Source organism: Nerophis ophidion, linkage group LG01 (genome assembly GCF_033978795.1).
Source record: "Nerophis ophidion isolate RoL-2023_Sa linkage group LG01, RoL_Noph_v1.0, whole genome shotgun sequence".
Taxonomy (NCBI): Eukaryota; Metazoa; Chordata; class Actinopteri; order Syngnathiformes; family Syngnathidae; genus Nerophis; species Nerophis ophidion.
Genome location: NC_084611.1, coordinates 6,114,709 through 6,136,347, shown reverse-complemented (window position 1 = coordinate 6,136,347; position 21,639 = coordinate 6,114,709). Strand labels below are relative to the sequence as shown.

Here is a 21,639-nt window from a genome sequence, read left to right as displayed (position 1 = left end):
ACATATACACACACACATACATACATATATATATATACACATATGTATGTGTGTATTTTTGTGTATATATATATATACATATATACACATATATGTATATGTATATGTATGTATGCATATGTATGTGTATTTATGTATATATATACACACATAAATACATATATACACACACACATATATAAATATATATATATATATATATAAATATATATATGTATGTATATATATATATGTATGTATATATATATATGTGTATATATATGTGTATATATATATATATATATATATATATATATATATATATATATATATATATATATATATATATATATATATATATATATATATTGCATTCTATTTTAGTTACTTTGAATTTACAACCCCCTGGCGCTGATTTGGACTTTTTTGTACTCACTTTGATTATTATTGCTCAACTGTTTGTAAATGTTGAAATTTATGAATAAAGGTTTATAAGTTTAAAAATAATAATAATGAAAAAAAAAAACATAAAATTAAAAAAACAAGGAAGGAGTAGGGCTTCACGGTGGCAGAGGGGTTAGTGCGTCTGCCTTACAATAAGAAGTTCCTGCAGTCCTGGGTTCAAATCCAGGCTCGGGATCTTTCTGTGTGGAGTTTGCATGTTCTCCCCGTGAATGCGTGGGTTCCCTCCGGGTACTCCGGCTTCCTCCCACTTCCAAAAACATGCACCTGGGGATAGGTTGATTGGCAACACTAAATTGGCCCTAGTGTGTGAATGTGAGTGTGAATGTTGTCTGTCTATCTGTGTTGGCCCTGCGATGAGGTGGCGACTTGTCCAGGGTGTACCCCGCCTTCCGCCCGATTGTAGCTGAGATAGGCGCCAGCGCCCCCCGCGACCCCAAAAGGGAATAAGCGGTAGAAAATGGATGGATGGATGGAGGAAGGAGTAAAATGACGTTTTCCACGCACATGCGCAGAACCGATGTTTCCGGTCGTGAAAAAAAAGCAAGGTGGCGAGCAAGATGGCGGACTGACTGGCTGTGTTCCCCTGTCTCACAATTACGATATCAATTCACAGCAAGTTTAGAAACACACAGGTCAATTGTAGAGCTCTGAAACGGAAGTTGGATTTGGAGCGATGGAGTGTTACCCGAAGTGAAGATTGAAGACGTGATAGAAGATTGACGACTACTGCTATGCTAAGATGGCGACGTCATGTCAAAAAGAACATGAAAGACAATCAGAAACTTCCAGCAAATCACCAACGCAGATAAAGACCAAAGATGAAGGTGAGTGACTTGAAGTTTTATTATTTGAAAGTTCTTTGAATTCAAGCCCTTAAAATGTGAAATTAGCCGACCTTGTTGAAGAACGTAAAGAAAGAGGCGCCATGATTGTTAGCTTGAAGAAGGCAGTGGAGTTCACATCAGAGGAGATGAAAGAATGCAAAAGTCAAATGAAGAAAGTGGAAGAGCAAAATAATGATGTGAAAGAAGAGATGTTGTGGAAGAGTAAGAGATGTGCAGTGTGTGAAGAGAAGAACACATGCCAAGAATGCAATGGCTTTCAACTAAGGGTGTGGGAAAAAATAGATTCGAATATGAATTGAATCGAATACATTGTGCAATTCAGAATCGATTCTCATTTTTGAAAAAATCGATTATTTAAAAAAAATGATTTTATCAATCCAACAAACCACTACACAGCAATACCATAACAATGCAATCCGATTCCAAAACCAAACCTGACCCAGCAACACTCAGAACTGCAATAAACAGAGCAATTGAGAGGAGACACAAACACCACACAGAACAAACCAAAAGTAGTGAAACAAAAATGAATATTATCAACAACAGTATCAATATTAGTTATAATTTCAGCATAGCAGTGATTAAAAATCCCTCATTGACATTATCATTAGACATTTATAGAAATAATAAAAAAGAACAATAGTGTCACAGTGGCTTACACTTGCATGGCATCTCATAAGCTTGACAACACACTGTGTCTAATATTTTCACAAAGATAAAATAAGTCATATTTTTGGTTCATTTAAGACAGGGGTGTCAAATTCAAATACAGAGTGGGCCAAAATTTTAAACTGAACAAAGCCGCGGGCCAAGGTTGAACAAATTAACCTTTTAATAGGGACCCAAACAAGCAAGGCTTATATAACTTTATAACTTTATAGTGACATGCAAAATTAAGTTTCAAATAATAATAACAATAGTAAAAAAATATCAATGGCATATCAAATGAAATTCAAATAAAAATAGAATGCCTCTTTTCTATTTGCAGCCTTCTGAGGTAAATATCAGAATAAACTGTTTCCACAGGCCAATAATAAATTTGAAAGTAAAATGACAATAAGGAATGAATCAAACATTCAAGCCTTGAAGTAGCAAGAGAAAGTGAATGAATAAAACATTAATTATTGTTCAGTTTGTTACACTGATTTGTCCCACTCTCCTTTGTGGAGGGGGTCCGGTCCGATCCGGTGGCCATGTACTGCTCGCCTGTGTATCGGCTGGGGACATCTCTGCGCTGCTGATCAGCCTCCGCTTGGGATGGTTTTCTGCTGGCTCCGCTGTGAACGGGACTCTCGCTGCTGTGTTGAATCCGCTTTGGACTGGACTCTCGCGACTGTGTTGGATCCATTGTGGATTGAACTTTCACAGTATCATGTTAGACCCGCTCGACATCCATTGCTTTCCTCCTCTCCAAGGTTCTCATAGTCATCATTGTCACCGACGTCCCACTGGGTCATTATTGTCACCGACGTCCCACTGGGTGTGAGTTTTCCTTGCCCTTATGTGGGCCTACCGAGGATGTCGTGGTGGTTTGTGCAGCCCTTTGAGACACTAGTGATTTAGGGCTATATAAGTAAACATTGATTGATTGATTGATTGATTAAACAACGCTTATACAACCTAATAGTGCAAAATCAACTTACAAAATAACAAACGAAAGAACATCACAGAAATAAAATTTAAATTAAAAATGTAATTCCTCTTTTCTATTTGCAGCCTTCTGATGTAAATATCAACATTAACTTTTTCCACTAGCTAATACATTTGAAAATAAAATAACGAGGTGGTTGGGGTTGGTGGTAGGGGGAGTGGATTTTGTAGCGTCCCGGAATAGTTAGTGCTGCAAGGGGTTCTGGGTATTTTTTCTGTTGTGTTCATGTCGTGTTGCGGTGCGGTTTTTCTCCCGAATTGTGTTTGTCATTCTTGTTTGGTGTGACTTCACAGTGTTAAAGTTGTTTATACAGCCACCCTCAGTGTGACCTGTATGGCTGTTGATCAAATATGCCTAGCATTCACTTGTGTGTGTGTGTGTGTGTGTGTGTACAAGCCGCATATATTATGTGACTTGGCCGGCATGCTGTATATATAGAGGAAAAGTGGACGTAACAACAGGTTGTGGGGAACGCTAAAGACAGTGCCTTTAAAGGGGAACATTATCACAATTTCAAAAGGGTTAAAAACCATAAAAATCCGTTCCCAGTGGCTTGTTGTATTTTTTGAAGTTTTTTTCAAAATTTTACCGGTCTCGGAATATCCCTAAATAAAGCTTTAAAGTGCCTTATTTTCGGCTCTCTGCGAAGACACTGGCCATTTCCCTGTGACGTCACACAGTGCTGCCAATGTAAACAAACAATGGGAATACCACAGCAAGATATAGTGACATTAGCTCGGATTCAAACTCGGATTTCAGCGACTTAAGCGATTCAACAGATTACGCATGTATTGAAACAGATGGTTGGAGTATGAAAATATTGAAGAAGAAACTGAAGCTATTGAGCGAATAGCTATTGACGCTATTCATAGCCATAGCATGGCCGAATAGCTGCGTTAGCATCGCCGGTAAAATGTGCGGACCAAACGATCAGGACTTTCGCATCTTTTGACACTGGAGCAACTTAAATCCGTCGATTGGTAAGTGTTTGTTTCGCATTAAATGTGGGTGGAAGGAAACGTAATATAGTTGCAGATGCATCTGTAGGTTATCCATACATCTCTGTTCCATGTCTGCTTTAGCACCGGCGGTAAATAGCATGTTAGCATCGATTAGCGTAGCATGTTAGCATCTATTAGCTGGCAGTCAAAATCAACCAAACTCACCTTTTTGATTTCGTTGACTATCGTTGCAAATGCATCTGCAGGTTATCCATACATCTCTGTGCCATGTCTGTCTTAGCATCGCCGGTCAAATGTGGAGACACTCTGGCACATTCAATGGGGGTCTGGCGGCAGACACCTTGGGAACCTGGGGCCAGTGGTGCAACTTGAATCCCTCCCTGTTAGTGTTGTTACACCCTCCGACAACACACCGTCGAGGCATGATGTCTCCAAGGTTCCAAAAAATAGTCAAAAAAACGGAAAATAACAGAGCTGAGACCCGGTGTTTGTAATGTGTTGAAAATGAAAATGGTGGGTGTGTTACCTCGGCGACATCACATTCTGACGTCATCGCCTCCAGCTCGGTAAACAGAAAGGCGTTTAATTCGCCAAAATTCACCCATTTAGAGTTCGGAAATCGGTTAAAAAAATAGATGGTCTTTTTTCTGCACCATCAAGGTATATATTGACGCTTACATAGGTCTGCTGATAATGTTCCCCTTTAAACCAAAAATAAACAGCCCCTAAGAAAAGGCATCGGAGCCTAGGGAAGGCTATGCAGGGAAAAACTAAAACTGAACTGGCTACAGAGTAAACAAAAACAGAATGCTGGACGACGGCAAAGACTTACTGTGGGGCAAAGACAATGTACAGCGGAACACGACATAACCATCAACAATGTCCCCACAAAGGAGGATAAAAAACACTGAAATATTCTTGGTTGCTAAAACAAAGTAGATGCGGGAAATATCGCTCAAAGGAAGACATGAAACTGCTACAGGAAAATACAAAAAAAAGAGAAAAAGCCACCAAAATAGAGAACTAAAACACTACACATAGGAAAACAGCAAAAAAGTCCAAATAAGTCATGGCGTGATGTGACAGTACACCTACTTTGAGACAAGAGCTACAGTGGTTATGGTTTGAAGTCATATCCAACAACTGCGACGTCGTCTCTTTACTGTCAACTTAGTTTCGTTTATTAATGATTTCTGCTGGTGGTTGGCCTCCGCATTTTTTCAACGCAAAAAATGTGCCTCGGCTCAAAAAAGGTTGAAAAACACTGCTCTGAACCATGGTGTGCTGGGTGCAGTTAGCACGGTCAGAACCAGGGACAGATGTAATACATTGATTAAGAAAGCTGACTCCGTCCTAAGCTGCCCACTAGACAGCATTGAGAATGTTGTTGACCATGTTTGCATCCATAACATCCACTTCCTGTGGAGGCCCTGACTTGCTTCTTCAGCATTAGACTCTTACTTCCACAGTCATAAGACTTTACAGCGTACTTTTTTGATTTGTCATCGTTTTTGTTGGTGTGCAAGACGCATGTTAAGTGTTTTTTGTCCTATTTTTGTATCCACACATCGTTGTTCGTCCGTCGGGTCGACGAGGACCACTCTCTTGTTTTTGTATCCACACAAAGTGCAATCATTACTGCGCAACATGTTTTATTTATTGTTTAGTCCTCAATTGTAGTTTTTCATTATGTTTTATTTCTGTTACTGTATGTAACGCTGAAATTAATCAATCAATGTTCATTTATATAGCCCTAAATCACAAGTGTCTCAAAGGGCTGCACAAGCCACGACCACATCCGCGGTTCAGTGCCCACATAAGGGCAAGGAAAAACTCGATGAGAATGACTATGAGACCGGGGGGGGCCGGATGCAATGGATGATGAGTGTGTCTGACATAATATTGTGAAAGTCCAGTCCATAGTGGATCTAACATAACAGTGAGAGTCCGGTCAATAGTGGATCTAACTTAATAGTGTGAAAGTCCAGTCCATAGTGGATCTAAATTAATAGTGAGAGTCCAGTCCATAGTGGATCTAACATAATAGTGAGAGTCCAGTCCATAGTGGATCTAACATAATAGTGTGAGTCCAGTCCAAGTGGATCTAACATAATAGTGAGAGTGCAGTCCATGGTGGATCTAACATAATAGTGAACATAATAGTGTGAGAGTCCAGTCCATAGTGGATCTAACATAATAGTGAGAGTCCACTCTATAGTGGATCTAACATAATATTGCGAGACTGCGGTCCATAGTGGATCTAACATAACAGTGAGAGTCCAGTCCATAGTGGATCTAACATAATAGAGAGAGTCCAGTCCATAGTGGATCTAACATAATAGTGTGAGAGTCCAGTCCATAGTGGATATAACATAATATTGTGAAAGTCCAGTCCATAGTGGATCCAACATAAAAATGAGAGAGTCCGGTCCATAGTGGATCTAACATAATAGTGCGAGTCCAGTCCATAGTGGATCTAACTTAATACAGAGCGTCCAGTCCATAGTGGATCCAACATAATAGTGAGAGTGCAGTTCATTGTGGATCTAACATAATAGTGAGAGTCCAGTCCATAGTGGATCTAACATAATATTGTGAGAGTCCAGTCCATAGTGGATCTAACATAAGAGTGAGAGTCCAGTCCATAGTGGATCTAACATAATAGTGAGAGTCCAGTCCATAGTGGATATGACATAATAGTGAGAGTCCAGTCCATAGTGGATCTAACATAAGAGTGAGAGTCCAGTCCATAGTGGATCTAACATAAGAGTGAGAGTCCAGTCCATAGTGGATCTAACATAACAGTGAGAGTCCAGTCCATAGTGGATCTAACATAATAGTGCAAGAGTCCAGTCCATAGTAGATCTAACATAATAGTGAGAGTCCAGTCTATAGTGGATCTAACATAATAGTGCGAGAGTGCGGTCCATAGTGAATATAACATAATAGTGAGAGTCCAGTCCGTAGTGGATCTAACATAATAGTGAGAGTCCAGTTCATAGTGGATTTAACATAATATTGTGAGAGTCCAGTCCATAGTGGATCTAACATACTAGTGAGAATCCAGTCCATAGTGGATCTGACATAATAGTGTGAGAGTCCAGTCCATAGTGAATCTGACATAATAGTGAGAGCCCGGTCCATAGTGGATCTAACATAATAGTGAGAGTCCAGTCCATAGTGGATCTAACATAATAGTGAGAGCCCGGTCCATAGTGGATCTAACATAATAGTGAGAGTCCAGTCCATAGTGGATCTAACATAATAGTGTGAGAGTCCAGTCCATAGTGGATCTAACATAATAGTGAGAGTCCAGTCCATAGTGGATCTAACTTAATAGTGAGAGTCCAGTCCATAGTGGATCTAACTTAATAGAGAGAGTCCAGTCCATAGTGGATCTAACATAATAGTGAGAGTCCAGTCCATAGTGGATCTAACTTAATAGTGTGAGAGTCCAGTCCATAGTGCATCTAAATTAATAGTGAGAGTCCAGTCCATAGTGGATCTAACTTAATAGTGTGAGAGTCCAGTCCATAGTGGATCTAACATAATAGTGAAAGTCCAGTCCATAGTGGATCTAACATAATAGTGTGAAAGTCCAGTCCATAGTGGATCTAACATAATATTGTGAAAGTCCAGTCCATAGTGGATCTAACATAATAGTGTGAGTCCAGTCCATAGTGGATCCAACCTAATAGTGAGAGTCCAGTTCATATTGGATCTGACATAATAGTGAGAGTCCAGTCCATAGTGGATCTAACATAATATTGTGAAAGTCCAGTCCATAGTGGATCTAACATAATAGTGTGAGTCCAGTCCATAGTGGATCTAACATAATAGTGAGAGTCCAGTCTATAGTGGAGCTAACATAATAGTGAAAGTCCAGTCCATAGTGGATCTAACATAATAGTGTGAGAGTCCAGTCCATAGTGGATCTAACATAATAGTGAGAGTCCAGTCCATAGTGGATCTAACATATTGTTACCAGGAGGGCATTCCAGACAACTGGAGTCCCAATAGAAAACGCTCTATAGCCCGCAGAATTTTTTGGGGTTCTGGGAATCACTAATAAGCCGGAGAAATCCCAATATTTCTTCATTGTTGGCTAAATTCAAATATTTCTATCTATTGAGAACTTCCCAAAACATCTTACTTATTTCCTTGCAAACAGACTACTATATATATATTTAAAGGGGAACTGCACTTTTACAAAAATGTTTTCTATCATTCACAATCTGTATGCGAGACAAGAGCACATATGTTTTTTAATGCAATCTAACTCATTAAATACTAGAAGTATGAGTTAGCTGGATATGGAGGTCAGGGGGATTTGCTCTAGTCCACCTATAAAGTACTATCATAAGACATCCAAACACCTCCATCGAGGTTTTATATAGATGCTGTAAGTATATTTGTATATTTATATAAGTATATTTGTAATGTAGTAGCAGGCACATTCATAATAACATGTAGTATTTACATATTTTCCTTATTTCAGGCATAAGGCAACTACTACTGTGAAGTGAAGTGAATTATATTTATATAGCGCTTTTCTCTAGTGACTCAAAGCGCTTTACATAGTGAAACCCAATATCTAAGTTACATTTAAACCAGTGTGGGTGGCACTGGGAGCAGGTGGGTAAAGTGTCTTGCCCAAGGACACAACGGCAGTGACTAGGATGGCGGAAGCGGGAATCGAACCTGCAACCCTCAAGTTGCTGGCACGGCCACTCTACCAACCGAGCTATACTACTGGTACTACTACTACTACTACTGCTACTACTGGTACTACTGCTACTACTACTACTACTACTACTACTGCTACTACTGCTTCTACTACTACTACTACTACTGCTACTACTGGTACTACTTCTACTACTACTACTACTACTACTGCTGCTACTACTGGTACTACTACTACTACTACTACTACTACTACTGCTACTACTGGTACTACTACTACTACTACTACTGCTACTACTGGTACTACTACTACTACTACTACTACTACTACTACTGCTACTACTGGTACTACTGCTACTACTACTACTACTGGTACTACTGCTACTGCTACTACTACTACTACTGGTACTACTGCTACTGCTACTACTACTACTACTACTACTGCTACTGCTACTACTGGTACTACTACTACTACTACTACTGCTGCTACTACTGGTACTACTACTACTACTACTGCTGCTACTACTGGTACTACTACTACTGCTACTACTGGTACTACTACTACTACTACTACTACTACTACTACTACTGCTACTACTGGTACTACTGCTACTACTACTACTATTACTACTACTGGTACTACTGCTACTGCTACTACTACTACTACTACTACTACTACTGCTACTACCAATCATGGCAGACTTCAAGAGAGACAACAAAGATTACCATATTTTCCGGACCATAGGGCGCATGGGATTATTAAGCGAGCTGCAGATGAGCGGGTCTAGTCAGGTCTATTTTCATACAAAAGGCGCACCGGATTATAGGCCGAATTTAACCTATTAAGGCCCAAGCTATTTTTTTACATGCTTTTTTTACATTTCTGTTTGCTATTTGGGCTTATTAGACACAAATTAGAATAAAAACTAATAATCATCTTTATGACATGATGTACTTAGTCCATAAGTACACAAAGGTGTACTTCATATGTAGTGACCTGCAGATTTTTATTTGTATAGTTTTTTCCCCAAAGTCAATTATATAGGTAATACTCTTCTGACACCACCAGATGACAGTATAAGTGTCCACATAAGTGGCCTTAAGACCCCAATTCGGTAGTGTACACAATTTTGGAAATAAGAGTTAAAAGGTGCTGTCCACGCCTGTGGCCACGAAAGCCTTTAAAGGCGTTAAAGGGGTCGTATTATTTTTTTCTTTTTCTAAATGTAAAACACTTCCTTTTAGTCTACATAATATGTAATGGTGGTTCTTTGGTCAAAATGTTGCATGGATGGTGTTTTACAGACCGTCTTCAAGTCGCTTTCTGACAGTCGCTTCAGGATTATTTAGGTGGCTCACCTTCTGCAGCGTCTTTTCTAACTAGGGTTGCAAAGGGGTGGAAAGTTTCCAGTAAATTTCCGGAAATTTACCGGAAATATCACCCCAACCAATGTAGGCGGAAAGGCGGTGTACATTTGCAAATAGTGTGCAAAGAGCTACGTCAAAAATGGCACAAAGATACAGCAGCATATAGTAGGGGTGTAACGGTACACAAAAATGTTGGTTCGGTACGTACCTCGGTTTAGAGGTCCCGGTTCGGTTAATTTTCGCTACAGTAAGAAAACAACAAAATGTAAATTTTTTGGTGATTTATTTACCAAATTTGTAAACAATGGCATAATTGTAAATAATGTAAATAATTCAATGTATATACTATGATGATTAACTTGTGTGATGACTGTATTATGTTGATAGTATATATTTGTACCATCAATTGATTAACGTGGACCCCGACTTAAACAAGTTGAAAAACTTATTGGGGTGTTACCATTTAGTGGTCAATTGTACGGAATATGTACTGTACTGTGCAATCTACTAATAAAAGTATCAATCATTCAAAACATACATATACACACAGGGTCCATTGCCAGGGTTAATGTGGTCAACATATATAAAATAAAAAATAAATAAGATCACGCTCAGAATGGTTTCTTGTGAAGTGAAGTGAATTATATTTATATAGCGCTTTTCTCTAGTGACTCAAAGCGCTTTACATAGTGAAATCCAATATCTAAGTTACATTTAAACCAGTGTGGGTGGCACCGGGAGCAGGTGGGTAAAGTGTCTTGCCCAAGGACACAACGGCGGTGACTAGGATGGCGGAAGCGGGAATCGAACCTGCAACCCTCAAGTTGCTGGCACGGCCGCTCTACCAACCGAGCTATACCGCCTCTTAACAAAACCTTTCTACATATAAAGTGCTTTTTTTGATTGATTGATTGAGACTTTTATTAGTAGATTGCACAGTACAGTACATATTCCGTACAATTGACCACTGAATGCTAACTAGGGATGCACCGAAATGAAAATTTGTGGCCGAAGCCGAATAAAATTTAAATGCTTGGCCGAAGGCCGAATACAGAATACCGAATAATGAATGCAGTTTTTCACAATTTTTTTAATATTGCATAAATAGCCTAGAATAAATATTAAAAAAAAAAAGCACAGTTTTTCATTTATATTAGGCCTTCAAACAAAACATGCATTCCAAAAAAAATAAAGTGCATTAATGTGGATAAACCCACAACAAATGAATTATTGTCCTTTTGGCAAAAGTCTGCTTAGCCACAGTAGATATGCTAATAATGTAAACAGAAGGCTCAAGTAAATCTCAATAAGTGTGTGCTTGTAACCTCATACACTTATACAGGTAGCCTACACAACAGGCTAATAATGTAAACAGAGGCCCCACTAAATCTCAATAAGTGTGTGCTTGTAACCTCATACACTTATACAGGGACACAACATATCCCAACGTCACCGCGTCACTGCACATTGGTTGATTGCGTCACCGCGTCAAGAAATTGCGTCACACGCCACTATTCGGCCTTGTTTTTAACTCATTCCACCGAAGGCCGAATGTGGCTTTTTTTGCCATATTCGGCCGAATATATTCGGTTACCGATTAATCGGTGCATCCCTAATGCTAACACCCCAATAAGTTTTTCAACTTGTTTAAGTCGGGGTCCACGTTCATCGACACCGCCCGCCGTTATTTGTGGACATGTTCCATAAATATTGATGTTAAATATTTCTTTTTCTGTGAAGAAATGTTTAGAAGTAAGTTGATGAATCCAGATGGATCTCTATTACAATCCCCAAAGAGGGCACTTTAAGTTGATGATTACTTCTATGTGTAGAAATCTTTATTTATAATTGAATCACTTGTTTATTTTTCAACAAGTTTTTAGTTATTTTTATATATTTTTTCCCAAATAGTTCAAGAAAGACCACTACAAATGAGCAATATTTTGCTCTGTTATGCAATTTAATAAATCAGAAAGTGATGACATAGTGCTGTATTTTACTTCTTTATCTCTTTTTTTCAACCAAAAATGCTTTGCTCTGATTGTGGGGTACTTGAATTAAAAAAAATGTTCACAGGGGTACATCACTGAAAAAAGTTTGAGAACCGCTGTGTTATGAGAGTAGCGTATGTGTGTGTGTGTGTGTGGCCTTTTAATATGTGACAGCATGTGAGGTGAGTGTGTGAGCGAGCGAGGTGAGGGAGCGGTAGTGAGTGCGGGAATGGCTGGTGTTTTGTTGGATTGGCTGTGTGCAAGACCTCAATAAAGCCACGATTTGCTACTAATTGCCGGACTCTTCATTTACCCTGGAGTCCGGAGCTGTGGAGACCCACTGCCGGGTAGAGTGAAGGGTTTTTCCTTTGAGAATACATCAATCCAATCCAATCCACTTTATTTATATAGCATAAAAATATATAAAAGTTATATAGTGTATAAAAAACACAGAGGACAACAGAGGACAGAGGACCACACAACTCACGTAGTGTTAAAAGCCAAAGAATAAAAGTGGGTCTTAAGACGAGACGAGACATCAGCCCTGGAGGAGTGTCTCCCATGCGCTCGAGGAACACAGGGGAGACACTCTTGGAACCGGAAGCAGGAAAGGTGCAACACATGTTTGACGTGTTGTCAGAAGCAGCTGCTGAACAATCTCGGCCAACCTCCGTCTTCCATTGTTGTATCGCGCTGCCAAAGTGTTCCCAAACGGGAGATCTTTAACGAGGCAGGAGGTTGATTGATTGATTGATTGATTGATACTTTTTTTTTTATTAGTAGATTGCACAGTACAGTACATATTCCATACAATTGACCACTAAATGGTAACACCCCAATAAGTTTTTCAACTTGTTTAAGTCGGGGTCCACGTTAATCAATTCATGGGGTCTTCCAGTTCTGGCTTTGACATGTTGTCCTAGCCCGGTCGCTGCTAGCATGTGTACTCGTTCGGTACACCTCTGAACCGAACTGAAACCCCCGTACCGAAACGGTTCAATACAAATACACGTACCGTTAAACCCCTAGCATATAGAAAAGTGCCCAATAATATATATTTATTGTAATTCCTCATTCCTTCCCGAATATTCCCATTGATTCCCATGGACGATGTCCAACTTTGGATAATCAAAAAATGGTCAATATTTCCAAACTACGGTTGCAAAGGGGTGAAAAGTTTCTGGTAAATTTCCGGAAATTAATAATACAAGTTTCCGGTAAATTTCCGGAAATTTACCGGAAACTTTCCTACCTTTGCAACCCTAGTTTGGAAATATTGACCATTTTTTGATTATCCAAAGTTGTACACCGTCCATGGGAATTAATGGGAATATATGGGAATGGTTGGGGAACTACAATAAATATAAATTATTGGGCACTTGTCTACATGCTGCTGCATCTTTGTGCCATTTTTGACGTAGCTCTTTGCACAGTATTTGCAAATGTACACCGCCTTTCTGCCTACATTGGTTGGGGTGAAATGTCTCTACACATCAGATGGTATACGTGGCATTATTATGTTTGGATTTATTTATTCTTGTAAACACTTTTATCGATTGATTGATTGATACTTTTATTAGTAGATTGCACAGTTCAGTACATATTCCGTACAATTGACCACTAAATGGTAACACCCGAATACGTTTTTCAACTTGTTTAAGTCGGGGTCCACGTTAATCAATTCATGGTAACACAAATGCAATGCCACACACACATATATAAATATTCAGCTAAACAATTGGAGTAGTCTTTAAAAATATTTTACTCATGGACAAATGAATAGAAATAGGCTAGATGAATGAATGAACACCCAATCAGCATGCTAAATCCAACTGTAACCTTCATTCTTGTATGGCAAGGGTAGGGAACCTATGGCTCTAGAGCCAGATGTGGCTCTTTTGATGACTGCATCTGGCTCTTAGATAAATCTTAGCTGACATTGCTTAGCGCTATAATTATGAATAATTTCGCTGGTAATCACAGTGCTAAAAATAACGTGCAAATATATAAAACATTCTCATGCATTTATATCCATCCATCCGTTTTCTACCGCACCTGTTCAAGAAGTCGCATTAATGGTAAGAAGTATTTTATGTCACGATGGGGGGGTTGCAGCTTGCTGCAGGGTCGTTCTGTCAGAAAGGCAGACGGACTACTCGGGACATGGCATTTAGGTAAAAACATAATTTAATTTTAACTAAATAAATTATACAAACAAAAATCGCTCACAGCGGAGGCACAACTTGGGCTAAAGAACAAAGCTAACGCATAAACAGACTAAGAACATAAATCAAACAAAACTTACTTGGCATGGCATGAATCACAAAACTATGGCAAGGCATGAAACAAGTCAGCACAGGACGACTGACTGGCAAAGACGAGCTTAAATACTGCCTTTGATTAGTGCTCGGGAAGCAGGTGAGCGGGTGTTTTGTCCACCTGTGTGAGTAACCAAGGAAACCAGACAAGGGAGTGGAAAAAAAAACAGGAACTTAAAGAGTCCAAAGGACAAACGGCACATGGCCAAACAAAAACATGATCAACAGACATGACATTTTATTTATTATTGGTTAGCTTCAGAATAACAATGTTATTAAAAAGAATAAGAGACTTATTATACTCAAAAAATGTTGGTCTTACTTAAAAATGCACGCATTTAGTTGTATTCAGTGTTAAAAAAAATATGATATGGCTCTCACGGAATTTAAATATTTGGCTTTCATGGCTCTCTCAGCCAGTAAGGTTCCCGACCCCTGTTGTATGGCAACAGAATGGCTAACAGAACAGAGGGCAGAGGAAACCACACCTTTTGATTCAGTATTTGCTAGTTGAACTTTACAGATCACAAAAAATTTAAATTCGGATCACTAACGTTGTTAGCATAAATCAATGGGATTTAACATAGAGAAAATTAGTATCACGGCTAACGTAGAAATATTTTCGGTTCAGTATGAGACTGTGGTGGTACTTAAACCTAGCTAGCTAGAGATATCGGCCCCGAAACTCATTTAACAAGTACAGGAACAGCTAGCTGGCTTGAGTGGAAGTCTGCTGGAGTAGTCTACAGTCATAGAGTAACACGCAATTACACCTCTATTACACTTAAATACCATAGATCAAATATATTTACCCCGATAATATCGTCAAAACTTACCTGACTGGATGAAGTCCTTGGGCTCAAATACTAGTGTGGCCTCAATAGCCCTGCTGTAGTGTGTAGCATGCTGGGAATTATCTGTGCGGAATACACAGTGAAGGGTTGAAATTCTACTGAATTTGCATTAAATCGAGTTGTTTTAGCTAATAATCATGCTGCGAGATCTAGCATGTTGCATTCAATGTTTATTCCCATTAATCTCCCATATATTCCCGTTAAGTTTCTATCTTTGAATATTCCCGGAATTTTGCAACCCTATTTCTAACCATATAAAATGTTGGTGTTTACCTGAGTCATATTGCAGTCCATGCATATCTCTTATGTGTGACTGCCATCTACTGGTCACACTTATAATTTCACCATGTACCAAATAAAAAAGCTTTGAGGTCGGTAAGCGCAACCAAAATTATTTCGTACATCAGGCGCACCTGTTTATAAGGCGCCCTGTCAGTTTTGAGAAAATTAAAGGATTTTAAGTGCGCCTTATAGTCCGAAACATTTTGTACTTTGGAACAGATAAAGATCCAGAACCTAATATTTTTGAGCCTGAACAGAAAGAAGAAGGATGAGCTACACGTTTTAGAAGCCAAGTGCTAAACTGATCAAGGTTTAGTGAAACTAAGCATCACTTACTGTCCAATGTCTGCTCTCACAGGGATGCCGATTGATGGGATGTTCATATCTTTCCGATTTGATGAAGAAGTAATCATAATCCTCACGTTGGCTGGAAACATGCTTATTTTGTGTGTATTTTTAGATATCTTTGGGTTTAGGTTGTATATCAAAGTTGACCAACTTCTCGGTTTATGGCCACAACCTAGTCCTGTTCGAGCGAGAGGCGTGAATTATAATCTGGAATTAACTTTCACCAACTCGGAAGCAATCCTGCTGCAGCAGCTCTGTATGTCAATAGCTGCATAAGCTAGTCCAGTGTTTTTCAACCATCGTGCCGCGGCCGTGAGATATAGTCTGGTGTGCTGTGGGAGATGATCTAATTTCACCTATTTGGATTGAAAATATTTTTTGCAAACCAGTAATTATAATCTGCAAATTATGTGAGTGGTCGGTGCCACTCGCCGGTAACCGTGTAATACTCTTCCATATCAGTAGGTGGCAGCAGGTAGCTAATTGCTTTGTAGATGTCGGAATCAGCGGGAGGCAGGGTGCAGGTAAAAATGCATCTAATGCTTAAAAAAATAAATAAAAAAAGGTGAGTGCCTCTAAGAAAAGGCATTGAAGCTTCGGGAAGGTTATGCAGAACAAAACTAACACTGAACTGGCTACAAAGTAAACAAAAACCAAATGCTGGACAACAGCAAAGACTTACTGTGGAGCAAAGATGGCGTCCACAAAGTACATCCGAAAATGACATGACAATCACCAATGTCCACACAGAGAAGGATAAAAACATTGAAATATTCTTGACTGCTTAAACAAAGTAGAGGCGGGAAATATCGCTCAACGGAAGACATGAAACTGCTACACGAAAATACAAAAAAAAAAGAGAAAAAGCCACAAAAATAGGAGCGCAAGACAAGAAGTAAAACACTACACACAGGAAAACAACAAAAAAGTCAAAATAAGTCAGGGTGTGATGTGACAGGTGGTGACAGTACACCTACTTTGAGACAAGAGCTGCATTGATGCATGCTTGGTTATGCTTTACTGTCAACTGAATTTTCTTTTTTAATGTATTCTGCTGGTGGTGGGCCTCCGGAATTTTTCAACGCAAAAAAATATCGGTATATTCTAGCTTCACTTGTCTGAGTCTAAGAGAAGTCGTGTAAACATTGATCCATCACTCTGGCAAGGCACTAAATGAATGGCCATGAAACACTACACACACATACAGTACATAGAAGAAAGTGTGTAAAGCATGGGTGTCAAACTCCGGCCCGCGGGCCAAATTTGGCCCGCCGTGTATTTTCATTTGGCCCTTGAGGCAATATCAAATTAACATTAGAGCTGCCCCGCCGGTATTATACAGTGGCGGTGTCGCTGTGACACCGCATTCACCGCTAATACTCATACTTGCTAACCCCCCACACAATTTTCCAAGGAGACTCCCAAATTTCAGTGCCCCTCACGAAAATCACAGGGGGCAACCATTCTCCCAAATTTCTCCCGATTCCCACCTGGACAACAATATTGGGGGCGTGCCTTAAAGGCACTGCCTCAAGCGTCCTCTAAAACCTTTCGTCATGTCCGCTTTTCCTACGTAGAAACAGCATGATATATGTAGCTTTTACACACACACACACACGCTAATGCAATGCAAGCTTGGTCAACAGCCATACAGGTCACACTGAGGGTGGCTGTAGAAAAAACTTTTAAGACTGTTACAAATATGCGCCACACTGTGAACCAACACTAAACGAGAATGACAAGCAAATTTCGAGAGAACATCCGCACTGTAACACAACATAAACACAACAGAACAAATACACAGAACCCCCTTGCAGCACTACCCCTTCCTGGACGCTACAATATAAACATTTATTATTAGCCTGTGGGAAAAGTTTATTTTGATATTTACCTGAGAAGGCCGCAAATAGAAAAGAGGCATTCAATTTCTATTTAAATTTGATTTGATATGCCATTGATATTTTTAAATTATTAGTATTATTTGAAACTCAATTTTGCATGTCACTATAAAGTTATATAAGTCTTGCTTGTTCAAAATTCAATGCAAAACTTGTTTGGGTCCCTATTAAAAGGTTAATTTGTTCAACCTTGGCCCGCGGCTTTGTTCAGTTTGAAATTTTGGCCCACTCTGTATTTGAGTTTGACACCCCTGGTGTAAAGTGTGTTTGTGTTGTTTGTTTTTCCCAGAAGAACTTCCCCCTCAGTTAGGGGGCAGCTCCATTTTGACGCAGAAGACTACACAGCCCCCCCACATAAAAAAGGAAGAGGAGGAACTCTGCATCACTCAGGAGGGAGAGTGTCTTCGAGGGCGAGAGGAAGCGGATCACACAGACTTTCCACTGACTGTTGTCGCCGTGAAGATTGAAGAGGATGAAGAGAAACCACACGTAGACAACCTCTTGGCTCCACTATCAGATAGTGAGGCTGAAGACGAGGTTGAAGTACCTTTGAGCAGCGATACAGACTGTGAAGGTGAAATGAGGACTCACACTGACAACAAACACTCTGGATGCGCTAAAAAGAACGGAGGTAACAAATGTTTCAGCTGCTCTGTTTGTGAGAAAAGCTTCACGAGAAAGAGCAATCTGACAGAACACATGAGAACACACACAGGAGAAAAAACCTTGAGCTGCTCAGTTTGTGGTAAAATCTTTGTTTCCAGACAACGTTTAAATCAACACATCATAACACACACAGGAGAAAAACCATTCAACTGTTCAATTTGTGGTAAAAGCTTTACTATAAATACCAATTTGACGCAACACATGAGAACACACACGGGGGAGAAAACATTCCATTGTTCAGTTTGTGGCAAAAGCTTTTCTCGAAAGAGCAATTTGACTCGACACTTGAGGACACAAACAGAAGATGAAACGTTTAACTGTTCAATTTGTGGTAAAAGCTTTTCCCGAAACATAAACTTGACTCAGCACATGAGAACGCACACAGGGGAAAAACCCTTTACCTGTTCAGTTTGCGGTAAAAACTTTTCCATAAAGAGCAACTTGACTCAACACATGAGAACACACACAGGAGACAATCCATTTAAGTGTTCAGTTTGTGCTAAAAGCTTTAGTCAAAAAATCAATTTGACGGAACACATGACAACACACACGGGAGAAAAAACATTTAACTGCTTAGTTTGTGGTAAAAGCTTTTCTCATAGCAGCAGTTTGACTCCACACATGAGAACGCACAGAGGAGAGAAACCGTTTAGTTGCTCTGTTTGCGGTAAATGCTTTGTTTCTAGACAGGGTTTGACCCGACACCTAATGACACACACTGGACTAAAACCCTTTAATTGCTCAGTTTGTGGTAAAAGCTTTTGTCGGAACAGTGATTTGACCCAACACATGAGAAGACACACTGAAGAAAAACCGTTTAGTTGTTCATTTTGCAGTAAAAGGTTCCATTGCAATGCAAATGTGGTCAGACATATAAGAACACACTTGGGAGAATAGTCATTCCGCTGGTTAGTTGGTAGTATGTTGCATATATTTGTGGCGACATCCTCTTAAACACAGGACCTCCTTGAAATATGTTAACTGCTTCTTTCACAAATAACAGATGACTGGTACACATTGGGTTTATCTGGAGCATAATCTTATCTTCTAGTGACCCCATGTCTTCCATGTATCTGAATCTTTCCTGAAAAGTAAGATAAATGATGCTTAAAGTGCTTGGTTACTCCACCAGTCGACACAGACCTAACTGGGGAGGAATTGTAGTCGTCTTCAAAGTCAGAATGTCTGACTTTGAACACCAACAACATGAATCGATATGCCCGAAACCACACAATCTAGCTTGCTAGGGGCCTCATGTATTAAGACACGCATGGATTTCCTACAAGCAGTGATGTACGCCCAAACCTGGGTCATGAGTCAGATCAGATGTGTTGATATAAGCTCATGCAATAATCCATGCTCATTACTTTTATACATCCCAAATATTGTGGAATTGGGGCGCACACTCCTGTCACGCCCACATTTAAATAGGAAAACCATCTATATATATTAGCCATTCACCTGTGACCTCCCGCTCTACAAACACAAATATATTCAGCAAGAAGGTGCCCAAGAACATTTTCACAAACAACGAGTTAGAGGTGCTTCTTGCTGGAATGTACAACAACTTTTGTTCCAAGTGTAACATCCGTTAACTCTTGTATGTTCTGCGTTGTGTTTTTTGTTTACTGGGAGGCGGACCACGGCTCGATTTATCGAAGTCAGGATGGTGGATTTGTCCGAACAAATCAACAAAAGACTCAATATAGGGCGGTGTAGCTCGGTTGGTAGAGTGGCCGTGCCAGCAACTTTAGACTTCCAGGTTCAATTCCTGCTATGGCCATCCCAGTCACTGCCGTTGTGTCCTTGGGCACCTGCACCCAGTGCCACCCACACTGGTTTAAATGTAACTTAGATATTGGGTGTCACTATGTAAATCACTTGAAGTCACTAGAGATAAGCGTTATATAAATATAATTCACTACACTTCACAGTAAGGGTCTGTGACATACATACAGTCTCCTCCACACAGCACGTGGGTTCCAAGCTACTTTTATCAAATAAACACAAAGAAAACCCTGTAAAGTATTGTTTACAAAGCTTGTATGTTCGATTGACACATTAACTCCATGTTCACGTCTTTGACACTCTCAGTATTACATGTATAAAACAAAGTTGCCATTGTAGAAAAAACAAAATAAATGATCAAAAATGACAAGTACTTTACCTCCTCTAAGGAGAAGTGATGACACAAGCAATTTCTTAAAGAGACAGTAGGTGTATTAAAGCTTGAGTCTGTTTTGCTTGTGTTCCGTCATGTGACTTCTTCCCGTAAGTGAAAAACAGCAGTGCGCCAACTCTCTTAAAGGGGAACATTATCACAATTTCAAAAGGGTTAAAAACAATAAAAATCAGTTCCCAGTGGCTTGTTGTATTTTTTGAAATTTTTTTCAAAGTTTTACCTGTCCCGGAATATCCCGAAAAAGCTTTGAAGTGCTTGATTTTCGCTATTTGCTTAAGCCACTGTCCATTTCCCTGTGACGTCACATAGCGATTCCAATACAAACAATGGCGAATAGCACAGCAAGATATAGCGACATTAGCTCGGATTCAGACTCGGATTTCAATTTATATTTACTGTATAGTAGTTGTGTTCTATTATCTTACTTTGTCTGACTATTAATGATAGGCAACTACTGAAGATATTTTTCTTATGACCACATTTTGAAGATTTATAAAGGATAGTTGTACTCATATAATCACTGTGTTGTCATTCTAAAAGATGTGTTGTTGTATGGCATTTGTTTAGTGTATGTTTTTGTGTCACTTTCTCTAAATAAACATGACGTTTGAAAAAAACTGAGTATCACCAGTTCGTGAGTTTATCCTAGCGCGGTTATCAATAACAATTGTACGATCATTTTCATTTGAAGCAGTGAAAATAACTGTTGGAAGTTTTCAAGGAACTTTATTGTCATATTCCATATTCATGCTACAAAGACAACATGTTTGATGTTCAAACTGATAAACATTTACCATTTGTTGCAAATAATCATTAACTTTAGAATTTGATGCCAGCAACATGTGACAAAGAAGTTGGGAAAGGTGGCAATAAATACTAATTGAGTTGAGAAATGCTCATCAAACACTTATTTGTAACATCCCACAGGTGTGCAGGCTAATTGGGAACAGGTGGGTGCTATGATTGGGTATAAAAGCAGCTTCCGTGAAATGCTAAGTAATTCACAAACAAGGATGGTTCGAGGGTCACCACTTTGTAAGCAAATTGTCGAACTGTTTTAGAACAACATTTCTCAACGAAGAACTTTAGGGATTTTACCATCTAAGCTCCGTAAAATCATCAAAAGGTTCAGAGAATCTGGAGAAAT

The 21,639-nt window shown here is 39.4% G+C and overlaps 2 protein-coding genes across 3 annotated transcripts in view; both read left to right on the top strand.

Annotated features, from left to right (window-relative positions):
- The window catches only part of LOC133553184 (zinc finger protein OZF-like), an 839,429-nt gene that overhangs the window by 37,225 nt on the left and 780,565 nt on the right, over positions 1-21,639 (top strand). The window lies entirely within an intron of this gene.
- On the top strand, positions 561-21,103 carry LOC133553065 (zinc finger protein OZF-like). Of its 2 annotated transcripts, none has more exons than XM_061900980.1 (2): positions 561-1,268; positions 17,937-21,103. In XM_061900980.1, the coding sequence occupies exons 1-2, from the start codon at positions 1,184-1,186 to the stop codon at positions 19,205-19,207; spliced, it is 1,356 nt and encodes a 451-aa protein (XP_061756964.1). In that variant the 5' UTR covers positions 561-1,183; the 3' UTR covers positions 19,208-21,103. The 2 variants fall into 2 exon arrangements, with proteins under 2 accessions (XP_061756964.1, XP_061756885.1); XM_061900901.1 differs by having other exon boundaries at positions 940-1,268; positions 17,934-21,103.